Source organism: Patagioenas fasciata, chromosome Z (assembly GCF_037038585.1).
Source record: "Patagioenas fasciata isolate bPatFas1 chromosome Z, bPatFas1.hap1, whole genome shotgun sequence".
NCBI lineage: Eukaryota > Metazoa > Chordata > Aves > Columbiformes > Columbidae > Patagioenas > Patagioenas fasciata.
The window spans coordinates 40,653,094-40,668,047 of NC_092560.1; the positions used below are offsets into that span (position 1 = coordinate 40,653,094).

Sequence of the window (14,954 nt, forward strand, 5' to 3'; positions counted from 1 at the left end):
TCAGCATGACAATTGCTACAGGAAATATTTTAAAATCATACTATAGAAGTGCAATATTTCTATTGTACATCTCCTTTTAAAACATCGGTTCATCAATTGAAAACAATATCTCAGAACAGTTTTCCTTTAATAACACCAAGACAGGGAGAAAGGCAGTATTTCAAGTCATGGTAGTATCAGTCTAAAACAGTAAGGTTATTAAGGGGCCTTTGACACAGAAGCTTCATTTTGGTTTGTATCAAGGTATGTTATGTTTTAGATCCAAATTCTGATGAGTCTTTGAACTAGCCAATCAATAATATATACAGTTATCAACTGCTGGCCCACCATTATGTTAAGTGGAAACTGTATCCTCCAGAAGAACAATGGAAATATAAGACAGATAATTACGCACATTAAATGTGTCACTATGACATTTTTTCTATATGTATGTCACTATTACATTTTTTCTAAATGCTCTGAAAACAGATTCACAGATGATTATGCTGAAATCCTGACTTCCTATCAAGTTTACTGAACACACTATCTATATGGTCACCACCTTTTTATACTCCAGCAGGTACAAAAGGATGATATCTTTCTAATCCTTAAAGAAAAAAAAAAAAAAAAGGAACTACATCCATCCCATTTACATTGTGTTTAGCTTCAGACTTGTAAACTTGATGTTCAGATCTCACAAAACTTAAAAGTGGGCTGATTCAAATGCTGGGTTGGAAAATCCATGTGTACTGAGCATGGGGCCATGGTGTCATCTTTTATGTAGTAGCAAAATACACTAAAACAGTAGAAAGACTGCTTCAACTATTCTGAAGCAAGAGGACCACTGACATTACCTGAAAGTAACTTTGGTTGACTCAAAAATGTGTAAAGACCGAATAATTCTCATAAGTGATGCCCCATCTTACTCACAGAAGAAACTAATTGCAGAAAGGAACCGTAGAATTTACATGTTCTTTGAAGTTTCAGGTAGGAAAGGCTGTTTTCTACTTTAAGATTTTACAATTCTACTCTCCACATCTTAACTTTCCGCATGCTAAAAGGTGTTCCCTTGAAATATTTGATAACATCGAGATTTCCTCTTTCACCCTGTGAATTGGTGGCTCTTTCTTTCACTGGGAGGAAGGCTCCTGCTCCACCCAAGGATTTGCAACTGCAGAACAAATTCAGTGAACCTTGTAGCAGTTAAGAGGCCAGGAACTCTGTCAAACATATCATTTGTGTCCAGTAAACCTGAGCCACGCAGCAGCACAAGAAGTGGCAAGACTTAGCAAGGGATGGAGGGCCCCCATCTTCTAATTGACTCATCATCTAAGAAGGGTTTCTGCTTGATAGGGGTTTGAATTCATGGCATTGTTCAAAGACTGCCAGAGCTTGTCCAGCCCTCAAACTATTACTCCTTCTGCCCTCACACACAGGCACCAGCTATACAGATATGCAGATCTGGAAAGTACTAAGTGGCTCTGGAAGCTATGATCAAGGCCCAAGGGGTGGTCTCCCTAGCTGCACTAGTTAGGGGGAAGAACCAGAGGACCAGACAGATCCTGCAAATCAACAACCCGCTATGAAATGGTGTTGGCAGCAAGGTTTTGGTTTCTAAGACCACAGAACCCTCTTTGAGGATCAAGGACCGCTTGGAAGAGATGGGATCCACCTGACTATGGTGCGCAGAAGCATCTTTACCAACAAGCTAGTCAGCCTGGTAAGAGCAGTTTTAAACAAGGAACAACAGAGGAGAGAAAATATAACCAAACATCAAGTGACAAAGTAGTGGAGTCTGTTGGCAAGCTAAGGGTGTGGGATGATGTGAAGAAGAGATACCTCACAGTCAACACAACAGGACTGAAGTGGGGTCACCCCAAGCATATGCACATAAATAAGGAAAGGCCTACAGAAAAACACTACAGGTAAAGCTCTCAGACTCATTCTTGTAAATAAGCAAGACTGGATGCACATGTGAAGTGTGTGTGCACTAATACATGCAGAATGGAGAACAAACAGGAGGAAACAGAGCTCTGTGTGTAGTTATAAGGCCACTGCCTCACTGGGATCATGTAGATGTGGTCAGGTGGTTCATATGACAAGGTTGCTGCTATAAATGAATACAGGCTTTTTAGGAAGAACAAGCAGGGAAGGCAGTGGTGGGAAGATGCCCTTTATGTGAGAGCGCAGTGGGATTGCAATAGCTCTGCCTTGGAATGGATGATGAGCCAGCTGAGAGATTATGGGTCAGGATGACCAGGCAGACCAACGTAGATGACTCTGTTACAGATGCCCACTACAGACCAACTGATCAGGATAACATCATCATAGACAAACTGATGAAGCATGGCCTTGGTAAGTGACACGGGTTGAAAAATGGATGAACTGACAGGCTCAAAGGGTTATGAGCAGCAGTGGAGGCCAATATACTAGCACCATATCCAAGGGGTCAATACTATTAAACATCTTTAACAGTGACCTAGATGATGGAAGAGAGTGTAAGTTTTCAGATAATACAAAACTGGGAGGGGTGTTGAATACACCTTATAGATGTGCTGTCATTTGGAAGTACCTGGAAAGGCTGAAGAAATGGGCTGATGAGAACCTTATACATTACAGCAAAGGTAAGTGCAAACTTCATGCACTGGTATACGCTGACAGCCAAGTGGTTGGAAACCAGTTTTGCACAGACAAAGCTTGGTAGAAACCGAGCTGAACACATTCCAGCAATGCGTCCTTGTAGCAAAGAACATCCTGGGCTGCACTGGGAAGACCACTGGTGACACCACATCTGAAGTGCTATGTCCTGGCCTCCCCAGTATGACAGAGATCTGAAACATACAAGGAAGCTCAGCAAAGGGCATTAAATATGATTAACAGACTGCAGTATCTGTCATATGAGGTGAGATTGAGCAAGCTGTGTCTATTCAGCCTCAAGAAGAGAAGGCTCTGTGGGACCTCATCAATCCCATGTATAAATACCTGATGGTTGCTTCTTCTTCATACCTTAATATAATCTTCTCGGTGGTGTTCAGTGAATACAGATAAGTGGGCACAAATTGAAAGACAAGTACTTCCATTTGAACAAAAATTTAAAACGGCCCTGTGGGTTGTTTGTGGTTTATTTTTGATGGGGGGTGGTTTTGGTTTTATTTCTTGGTTTTTTTTTCTGAAACTGTGAGGGCAATTGAATATTGCAAAAGGTAGTCCAAAGAGGCTGCAGAGTCTCCATCCTTCTATATATTCAACATCGGACTGGACACAATCCTGGGGCAACTTGCTCCAGCAAGCTGTGCGTTTGAGAAGGTGAGTTGGATTAAACACTCCAGAGATGCCTTCCAATGTCAACTACTCTACAATTCTTTGATATAAACCAGAAAAACTCTAACAGAAAGCTGTTCGTATCTATATTGTACCTGTCCAGTCTACATTTTCAACAAATTACATAAAAAACATTTCATTCTCCATTTACACTCAAGACAGTATCCTCTTCACATTAAAAGGAATAAAGCACACCTTTTAAAAACAAAAACAAAAACAAACAACAACAGGTCTGTAGGAACTGGCAAATTCAATTTGGATGGCTGACTGGTAAACTGCTGCTGAAGTTTCTGATGAGTGATAGTAAGTCGTGTTTCTGTTAAAACAGGTAATTCTGCATATAGCTACATTTCAATTCTGCATATAGCTACATTTCAGATGCATATCCGTAGTCCCCAGAAACAGCCTAGATTACACTGTGATGTTCAACTAATGCATTTTACTCTATCTGTTCTTGAAGTTCAAAAGAACAAAAACATTATCTAGTGTAACCGTAGTATCTTTGCAAACAACTAAATTGACAGTTTCATTCAGTTTATCACAGAAGTGTTATTGCATGAAACTAATTCTAGCATTACTGATATACTTGACCATAGGTTCAAGCAATGATCAAGGGTCAATACCTTACCTTGTACTGGTTCCAACTTTTTAAAAACATCTGAAACTGTAAACTTACTTTTAATCCAGCTTACTTTCCAGTATGCTCATACTTTAATAAATACCTAAAACAAAACCTTTTTTTCCATTTAAAATAGTTATCCGAAAACTATAGAGAAAAAAACATAGTAGTCATGTTCTATATTAAAGTACTGTCCAAGCATAGGAAAAACCACATCCTTACAGAATACCAGACAAGTTCGAACTAAAATACACATAAATATAGGAAAATGTAAAGACAATAAAACTGTGTGTATTTAATTCATTAAATAAACAATTTCTCACATTTTTTGAAGAACCTGGGCCATCACAACCCCATTTGTTAAATCTTCCACAGTCTGGCATGGTGCCTCAACATTAAACGTCTGTATCTGTGGGAGAAAACAAAAGGTTACCTTCTTTTACTTCAATATAAAGGTATTTTCAAAAGTAAAAAATAAGGGTGCCAAATAGCAAATCGAACACAGTAAACCCCACAAGGTTAGTGTACATGTGCAGGAATTAAGAAACTTTAGGTTTAATGGCAATCAAGGAAATGAACTACTTACAGAGATTAGCATCTTTGTCTTCAAAAATTTGTACAAACATTACTACAAATAACAACAGTACATTCTCCAAAAGCCAAATTTTCTACTGCATTTTCTAATTTGGAAATTCACTGTTCTGTTCTCCCATTCAAGTACTTCTGGAGCATATAGTCAAGTGCACTCTCACAACGGATGTATGTAAGAAACTCAGCTTTTGGAAGTAACACTGATCACACAAAACTCTCGTAGGGTCCCAACAAGCAGATGAAATCCATACTCCAAACTTCACTATTCCATAGTATCATGTGGAAGAGGAGAGCACAATGCCGCTAGGCCCTAATGGGTCTACGCACTACTAGTGTTCTGAATACTCAGGGTGTTCTATGAACAGAGTGACAGACAGGTCCTTATAATGGTAAGCATCTGGTCTTTAGATGGAAGCTAAGATCTGAAAATGCTGCTGTTCTGAAAAGCAACGGCAAGGACCATAGGACTTAGGTGTTTGATGACAGAATTACTTATGATTAAAAATGAGGTAGTTTGTATCAAATTCACCTTTGCAGACTGCAAACGGAACACACCTGAGACCAACCTAAGATTAACTTTCTGAGGATGCTGTGTAATATTCTAGATTACATAGGATCAAGAATCTTCTCAACAAAAAACACTCATCAATACATGTACTTTCTGTATGGCTCCTATTCACCAACTCCATTTTCACACACATAGTACACAAGCTATCTGAACACCCTACCATATCAGCAAATGTACAAATATACAAGGCAAAGCTCTCTTCTCCCTTCCTCAGCATGAAAAAAATCTTTTCACTTCAGCACAGTCTTTTCAACTGGTCTGCTACTTGAAAATTTTAAATGAATATTATTTTTAAAGGATGAAGTGAGTTTTGTGAAAATAGTTTTGATGACATGTTATTTGGAGGGTACCTGCCTAAGTCCTGCTGCTATTGTCGTCCTCCTAGAAGTCCAGGTTTATTTGTAGGAAGCACCACTCATACACACCAAGGATAAGAAAGACTACAAGAGAGCTTGCAGCTACAGGCTACCAACCATTTTTTTCTGAATATAATGTGTAACCGTTCATGCTTTAGTGGTGTTTGAAACACTAATGCTGATTCAAGCCATTTATCAACAAATACAAGACAATTTATGTAACATGGGAAATTCTGCAGGTCTTATTTTTTTTTTTTTACAAGGTTCACAAAGAATCAAGAGCAAAATATCCAGATTCCCGTAATACCTATGGTAACACAATTTAACATTAATTTGGAGAACAAGCACCAAGGTAAATGTTTTTTTCTTTCATTTTCTCTGGAAGAAAAAAAGAATAGCACTCAATTAGGAAAAAAAAAACAGCAATGATGTCCATGAAAAGTCAAAAAAATGAGCTCTCAGAGCATGTTTGCTGAGGAAGTTCAGCAGTGTCCAACAAAAGGTCATGAACGATGTCCATGTTCTAAGAGCACGAGAAAAAATTACTCTGTGGTATACAAAACAGACAGAAGGGACTCCCACATTTCAGATGCAGTACATTTTCCTATATTTTGGTCTGAGCTATGCAGAAAACACAGATTCTCACTTCTCCAGAGAATCAAGAAGCCATCACAGATTGTCAAGACACTAGGTGAAAATAAAAATGGGTGGATCAGTAAAAAACCCACACGTATGAAAAACAGCACAAAACAGGGTATCACATAAAATTGCTATTCTGCCAGAAAACTGAATTTACCTACAGTTTCTGAATTGCAGAAAAGCTGTTGAAGAACAGAGACAATTCTGAGTTTGAATCCACAAAGTCAGCAACACTTTACAGGAGAAATAATACTTTCTAGCAAAAATGATGCAATGACACCATGGACGCTTACGCTTGAAGAACTTCCAGATGATACAAGGATAAAATTCTCAAGTACAGAAAATGAAAACTTGTTTCTAATTTTGCAAATAAGCAATACCAACATTAAGGAGGTCCTCAGACTGCAAACTCATCAGATATGATTAGTCTGATATATGAAACACTTCCTTGACTAAACAAAATTGTACACAGGAGATACCACTACAATGATGGAAGAAGGAAGGTTGCTAAGCCTGTTTTCAGGACACTGAAAAACAAGATGCATACTCTCTGTCATTTTTTAACTAATTTTATTGTCATACTTACCCAATACTTAATACACAAGAAAAGGTCTAAAATGTCATTAAAGCTCAGGTAACCAAGTCTGAACTCTTTTTTCTCTAAAGTCACATGTTACCACCAATTATACATGTTACACAGATTACCACCGATGACAATAATGCTTTTCACAGTTAGATGACACAGAACAGAAAGAAAGACAAAAATTAGTTCTATGACTAATTTCTTCACATGCATTTAAATTTTGTAAAAAATTTCTTCGCTTGCCTAGGAAAGGAATACACAGCATAATATTTCAATTAAGGTGTCAAACTTATGCCACAAAACATATACTCAGCTCTTAAAGCAAAGGAACTATATCCTTTTCATACCCTTCAGAGATATGAAAGTAACAAATTTTCTTTAAAAAACCCTACATAAACCAGCCTTACAAATGCATGTCAAAGTTAAACTATGTGATTCTCAGACAGTTCTACAAAATGCTGAACCCCTCTAACAGTAAAGCTCATTTTCCAGAAGTGAGAAGAATTACAAGAACGTGACAATGTAGAAGCAGAGTTCAGCTGTGATGACAAAGTAGCAAATACTTTGTGTGTGTGTGCCTCTAAGGAGCTATTCAATAACAGCTGTTAAAACACTGTCCTTCCTATGCATTGTGATGTGTTTCCTCCTGGAAGATTTGTCTCTCATGCTGCTGGAACTGCTACTACCTCTTGAGTATTTGCAATATTGTCCCCATCGTTAGTTCCTCAAAGCTGTAAATTAGTATCTGTCCGCTGTTATGATCCCTTTTTTTTCAGTTCTTGTACCATTATATAGAGCCTTAATATCATGCCAGGATGGCATCCCGTCCCTCAGAGGGACGTAGACAAACTCAAGAAGCAGGTCTATGTGAACCTCATGATGTTCAACAAGGCCCAGTGCAAGGTCCTGCACCTGGGTCAGGGCAGCCTTGGTATCAATGCAAGCTGGGGAATTAAGTGATTGAGAGCAGCTCTGCAGAGAAGGACTTCAAGGTGCTGGTAGGTGAAAGACAGGACATGAGCTGGCAACGCGCGCTCGCAGTCCAGAAAGTCAAGCGTATCTTGGGCTGTACCAAAAGAAGTGTGGACAGCAGGTCAAGGGAGGGGATTCTGCCCCTCTACTCCACCTGACCCCACCTGGAGTCCTGCATCCAGCTCTGGAGCCTTCAGTACATGGACCTGTTGGAACAGGTCTAGAGGAGAGCCACAAAAACATTCAGAGAAATGGACCACCTCTCTTACGAGGACAAGCTGAGAGAGTTGGGGTTGTTCAGCCTGGAGAAAAGAAGGCTCTGGGAAGACCCTGTTGCAGCCCTTAAGTACTTAAAAGAGGTCTATAAAAGAGATAGGGACAGACTTTTTAGCAGGGCCTGTTGTGATCAGACAAGGGGTAATGGTTATAAGCTAAAAGAGAGGAGATTCAGGCTAGACATAAGGAAGAAATTATTTACAATGAGGGTGATAAAACACTGGTACAGGTTGCCCAGAGAGGTGGTAGATGCCCTATTCCTGGAAACATGCAAGATCAGGCTGGATGGGGCTCTGAGCAACCTCATGAAGGTGAAGATGTACCTACTTATTGTAGGGCGCTTGGACTAGATGACTTTCGAAGGTCCACTCCAACACAAACCATTCTATGATTTTTTCAGACAAGCATATGCGAAAAAAATGGGGAAAAAAACATTAATCACTTGGGTCAATCCCTAGCCCTAGCAGACCTTCATACCTTCCATCAACCATCACATAATGAGAGAAAAGGATTATTTTATTTCATGTTATTAAATATTAATCCAGGCCTCAGATTCACAGAGCCATGAACAAGAGCTGTCAATTTTTACAGAAACCTTAAAATAAGGAGTAGCAGGTACTGTTTCAATGTGAAGGGGCCTATCACTGGGGACTAAATAACTGCTTCAGGAATTCAGAACTTTAGAAAATCTCAGTTACTATTTCAGATTACATATATGAATACTGAGGATTTGCTAGCAAGTAGGGATAGGAGACAAATATATTTCCTTTAAAATACTCTTGATATGAGGGTGAAAGAACTGAACAAATACTCGGTTCTCAAAGACAGTAGCTGAAGACCAGGATAAAAGCTGCGATGAGAAATTTAGCATCCCATGAAGCTGGAGAAAAATGAAATTTTTTTTTAAAAAAACAACCCCCTTCCCCTCCAAAGATAAAAAAGCTCTCCAGCACCTTTCCCTTCTTAACACTAAGAGTTAATGAAAGACCTGTTCTTTGCACGATGATTATATACGTAGTTTGGCTTTTATTGCTGATGCAGTTGCATAATATTTTACATGTTCTTTTGTAATAATACCTGAAATCTTTAGGTTCTTAGCAGATATAACACTCTGTGACTGGTTACCTTATGCACAAACACAACAAAAGATAATGCCTAGTTTCCAACTAGTTAGTTATCAGAGCAAAGCAGTCCCCAACCTATAAATGATCCTTTAGAATTATTCACGCATATTTCCCTACATTTTTGGAACTGACTATGCAAGCTTACAAGTAGCTGCCATGTAGAACCTAAAACAACACTATATCACCACAGAAGAAACAGATCATGTAGCTGGCAGGGAGAAAAAGCTAAAAGTAGTAAGAATAAGAAAGGAACCATATGTGAATCACTACTCAAGCCATTAGCAAGAACACTTGAAAGAGCAAATTAGCAGGAAAGATTAAGGATGGTTCAATACTTCTGTCCTTGTACATTCATGCAATATTACCCATGAGACCTGCAAGAATCCCACTAAAACAAATTGCCCTCAGCTTCAATACCAGGAGGAAATCAGACCATTTACTTTTTTTTCAAGATCGTAAGCTAATTATGAGGTACAGAAAGTTGTTCTTCCTCAGATGCCAAACTCTTGTATTGAGCCAGATCTGTCATAATGCCAACTGGATATCCTGTAATCAGATCCTGTGCTGCTGGACAACTTCACCCATTTTTCTCTTCCCAGTTGTCAGCACTGCTATCTTCTGCTTGGATAGTTATACCATAAGCTATCTGTTTATGCTTTTCAAGAGAGCAGCAGACTGCATGAAACAAAGATGATTCAGGCTCCTCAACAAGCAACAGTTTTATCATTGAATTTCCGGAGTGTGCTGGTTTGACTGAAAGTGAGTTAATTTTCTTCAAGCAGTTAGAAACCTTTCTTTTTCATAGCTAGCATGGTGGTTGTTTGAATTTAGTTTGAGAACAAGAAGATAACAGCCCTGGACAGAGTTAATGTTTATAATTGCTCTAGTCTGAGAGCCAAGGACATTCTGAGCATTCTGCCCATAGGTGTGAGGCATCAAGGAAGGGGGACATGGATGGGGCAGAAACTGACTGATGCCATTAGCATCATGTTTCGTATTTAAGGAGAGTTGGGATCTTCTGACTAGCCTTGGAGCAGCTCAGAGTCAGGAAAGAGACCTATTTGGGAGTGTTCTGCTCTGGAGTTTATTTACTTTGGCCTTTTGTCATTCTGCCATTTGCAGAGACCTCTGACCCTTTCTGCTTTTTCTCCTCTCTTTTCTCTCTGGGATTGGCTGTTTGGGACCAGGGTGCTGCTTCCTGAGACTGGCTGCTCAGTGTGGATGGAGTTCGTGAGGAAATGCATTGAGTTTATTTTTATTTTATATTCTATTTCCATTTTTACATAGTAGTAGTAGTAGTATCTTAGTGTTAATTTGTTATTTTATTAAACTGTGTTTACCTCAATCCACAAGTTTCTCCCTTTCCTTTCAATTCTCTTGCCTATTTGGGGGTAAAGGGGGATGGAGTGAGCAAGTGACTATTGTGGTTATATTGCTAGCTGAATTTTAGGTTGCCAAACTCTCCTTATCAAAATCTCAAGAGTTCCTTTGTAATCCAGCCATGAGGTTACACACTCGGCCAAATGAAAAGGCAAGGTCTTTACATTACTGGCAAGGTGGGGATTCTTTCAGGGAGGAGTCAAACATAATTTTCATTAATTTCCCTCTCATTTTACATATACTACGTTTGACCCCAAATACCTGAACAGGTCAAAGCCATGACAGAGCTCAATCAAAATACTCCATTCATAGTTTAAGATTTCGAAGATTAAATACTTTACTCACTGAAACACAGTGCAGATAGAAGAGATACCTTGACCAGAGCATACATAGTAAAGGACTGTGAGATAAGAGAGCCATGACAGCATAAACCAGTTACTATCGCATTATCTTGGCATTGTCATTAAATTGCTGCTAACTGAAGTGTTCAAGTGATACAATATTAATACATAATGAACAGAGTATCAAGTCTGAATGGTGTTTGATTTAACCATTTCAAAAACATTCATAAGAAGCCAAACTACTGTACCAACTCCTGGGGAGAAAAAGAATGTGTTCCTGTTTTCAGTGGAAAGACACAGGAGCCAGGTAATGAAAAAGAATACTACACAGTATTTGTGATGAGGATAAAATGAAAACATGATATCTAATTGGAAGGTCTAAGACAGCTCCATAAGCCAAAAGTTCTCTACAAGTTCCCACCTAATCAATCATGTTTTATTTATTCTTCTCTTCTTCTATGCAACAACAAACCATTTCTTGATTGGATTCTGATGTGCAACAAAAAGTGGATTTCATAGGACAACTGGCAACAATCAGCTCAGTGGTTGGAATGAGAAGAACCTCCAAAGCACTTCCCAAAGCCAAACTTGCACCAGAAAAAGGTCACGGTCACTGTTTGGTGGTCTGCTGCCAGTCCAATCCACTATGGCTTTCTGAATCCCAGAGAAACCATTACACTGAGAAGCATGTTCAGCAAATCAAAGAGATCCACCAAAAACTGCAACACCTGCAGCCGGTATCAGTCAGCAGAAAGGGCCCAATTCTTCTCCACAATGATGCCCAACCTCACATTGCAAAACCAATGCTTCAAAAGTGGAATTAAATGGGCTATGAAGTTTTGCCTCATCCACCCTATTTACCTGACCTCTTGCCAACCAACTACCAGTACTTCAAGCATCCTGACAGCTTTTTGCAGGTGAAACACAAAACCACTGCCAGTAGACTAGGGAAGGAATTAATCCCTTACCCCTTCCTGTGTGGCACGACCTGCCAGGCTGTTGGCAACAAAAGCCACAAGAAGGACACTACTACCCTATTCCTCTCTCTTCCTGCCACACATTCATGCCTTAACCTGTGCTAGTGTTAGTTGCTGTGTGGCCAATAATCTCAGTGGTTTTTTTTAAATTAAGGACTAGGACTTGCAAATAAAATTTATGAAGCAACCCCAGACCTAGGCGCTGAAGCTGCAGGCAAAGTGAAGTTAGTTAAGTCCTTCTAAACTATCACAGTACTCAAGAGGCCTCAGCTCAGCCAAGAAAGCAGGCAGCAGCAAGTCCAACCGAGTCTTGCATCCCTCTTCTCCCTCCCCTGCTCCAAAACCTGGAAGTCTGCAATTGCTCTACAGAAGTCAAACACATTGCAGGAAAGACTTCTAATGGTCCAGAAAGAAGAGGAAGTCAGAATTTTACCTCCAAGTTCAAGAGCCTCAAACTGGTCTCACAATAAGAAAGACCAAGATAATTGTGCCAAATTCACAACCTGACTTCCGCTCTTTGAAACAACCGTTTAAGTATTTCAAAAATAAGACAGAAACAGGTCTTCACCTCCCACCTTGAGGTTAACAAGCAAACAGAAAGGTTGTTTCCTTTATACTGTTTAAGGTTCACAGTTCTCAGCAGTAAAACCTGTTTCTTCTCCAAACAACATCTCACAAGCCCCCTCAAAGAATGAAGGGGCAGAACTGAGAGCTGAAATTGAGCACATACTGAATCACATCTAAATGTGGGATGGTCTTTTTGATGTTTTTTGGTTGGTTTAGTTTGTTTGTGGTTGTTTTGGTTTTGTTTTTAAGTTGTTGGTGTTGTTCACTTGCCTAGGGTCTTTTGTTTTCTTTCAGAGAACTAGCAATTGTCATAAATGTGCCAGCACTATACAGCAGCTCTTCAGAAAGGAGTAAATTGAAACAAGGCAGAACCAGCTACAAGACCCCAAAGAACAAAAATCTAACACTGTGTCAAAATGCACATATGAAAAATGATGCCTGCACCTCCAAATTCTGCTTTCAGCCTTCCTTCCTATTGTTGACTCACAAGGAGGGGGAAGGGGAATACAAACAAACAATATCTTATATTTTATTATCATATTCATATATTATCAGAATTACATCACTTTTTGCACAACACGATCTTTAAAATAAGTTCTTCTGCCTCTTCTTTACATCTCAGTAGCAAGTAAAAAAAAGATCTCTAAAACCTAACAATGGTGCTAGACACCCTAAGCTCCTTCAAATATAGTGAATGATAACACTCAGAATATCACTCTCTTAGACAACTAACCCTAAAACAATGGGGCAACAAATTCTTCACTATCTTAGTGAGAGGTCATCAAAACAAAAAGTTGCTCAACCTTCCGGTCTGTCACAGCAGGTACAAGAGCCATGATCTGCCAGATACCTCAACTCACACTCCATGACTACTGGCAAGCTCAGTGTTTTTTTCCCACAGTCTGAACAGCAACATATTCAAACAGAACTATCTTCTTGAGCTGCTGTCATCACCAACACAATCAACCACACCTGAAATATGAAGTTTTCTTCAAGAGGTAAGAGATGCTGACGTGATGAAATCATCAGAAGAAAATGAAACCCTACCACTTTGTGGTCAATGATCAAGGTTTGAAAGAACAAAGAATTTAAACAGGCTTAGCAAGTCTCCTACAATCTTTGCATCTACACGAAAGCAGAAGAGTACTTAAAACCATAGATGCACAAGGATTAAGAAGAGCATAGTCTAAAAAGGAGGTAATCCAACAGTAGGAAAAAACACAGCTTTCCTAGTAAATTCCAGCAGATTTGATCCTCTTTGAAAAGGGTACCTACAAAGCATTTACAAGGAGCCTTCCTGGGCAATCAAAATCTCTGCTTCAGTACTTGTTTACATGGTCTCTATATTTCAAACTAACACAGGCAAATCTTTGTCATTAGGGAGAGGCCATCACACAAAAGACAGAAATACACTGTACTGAGAAGATTTTTCAATCAAAAAGAAGAAAGATCAAAGGATTGATACCACATAAATGGCTGAAGTGCTTTAAATGGAGGGTGCTGAAACAGGTACCTTGTACATTGTTTACAAAATTCTTTCTCATAATGAAAGTTTTAAAATGTCTACCAGAGAAAATGGTTTTGGCCCTGAGGGTTGGAAGAGAAAGAAATCCAGCAAGATGCAGCTTTGTGGAGGCAGCACATGGCAAAATGAGATATTTATCATAATGAAGGAAAGAAAGTTCATGGTGTCTTCACAGCAATCTGCTACTTATAACCAGACAGCAGTGACTCTTTGAGGAATCCTCCTGTTTACATACCCATGCTAAACAATCTTTTCAGTATCATATCTTAGGTTTATGTTAAAAAAAAAAAATCTCAAATTACACAGCAAAAACCAGTAGCCTTTACGCTGATTTCAGATACAGACATATTAAAGTGTAACTGCCACACACACATTTGACAGCTCTCCATGTTTTAAGAAATGACTCAGCAATGTGTCTGAGCTAAATACACTCCTGACACTACCCACAAAGAAAAAAAAAAGTGTGTGTTCATATGTGGACTAGTCATAAGTTTTAAATAGAAAATGTATTGTGAATCTGTATTAGATATGCTGAAACAATTTTAATATTGCAAGTTTACCTCACAGCCACATTGTTCTAAACTGCTTTAGCTGCAGTGCAGTTTGGATAACTATACCACAACTTATAGAACAGTCTCAGAGGAGGATTCTGGAAGATTTTGTATAGAGTAATAGTTCTGCAATCACAGTAAGCTACAAACTTCTGAAGTATGAAACTTTGAGATATCAATAAGCTTCAGTCCTTCATTCAGTTTCACTGGAGTTGACACTACCCTGGCTGCCTCAAAATAACATCATGGTCACCTGGTAAAGTGGTAGGAAGCAAAAGTTGTCACAGTTGTTTAAAATTCTGAACGAAAATTATTCGGGAATCTATTTTGTGATGCTGACAAAGAGAAAAAAAAAAAAAAAAAAAAATTAATAATTACACCCCAAGCTAGACTGTAACACCAAAAATGAGGGTGGTGGGGAAATATTAAAGAATAAAATAAAACATATTAACAGGTAAGCAGTTTGCTCCAGCTTAAAGATACCAGAACAGGAATCACAGGCATGCAAGGTAAAAGCCTTGAGGAATATTCTCATTCATTAAAATTGTGAGCTGGCAGAGGGAGGAGCAGTTTCACCTCACCTAC

General features: G+C 39.0%; 1 protein-coding gene across 5 annotated transcripts in view; it reads right to left on the bottom strand.

The window, feature by feature from the left end:
- The window catches only part of HOOK3 (hook microtubule tethering protein 3), a 93,072-nt gene that overhangs the window by 75,012 nt on the left and 3,106 nt on the right, over window positions 1–14,954 (bottom strand). For all 5 annotated transcript variants that reach the window (XM_071802141.1, XM_071802140.1, XM_065860905.2 and 2 more), the window contains exon 2: window positions 4,243–4,328. In XM_071802141.1, coding sequence (XP_071658242.1) covers window positions 4,243–4,328 — 86 coding nt within the window. The remainder of the gene's footprint in view (window positions 1–4,242; window positions 4,329–14,954) is intronic.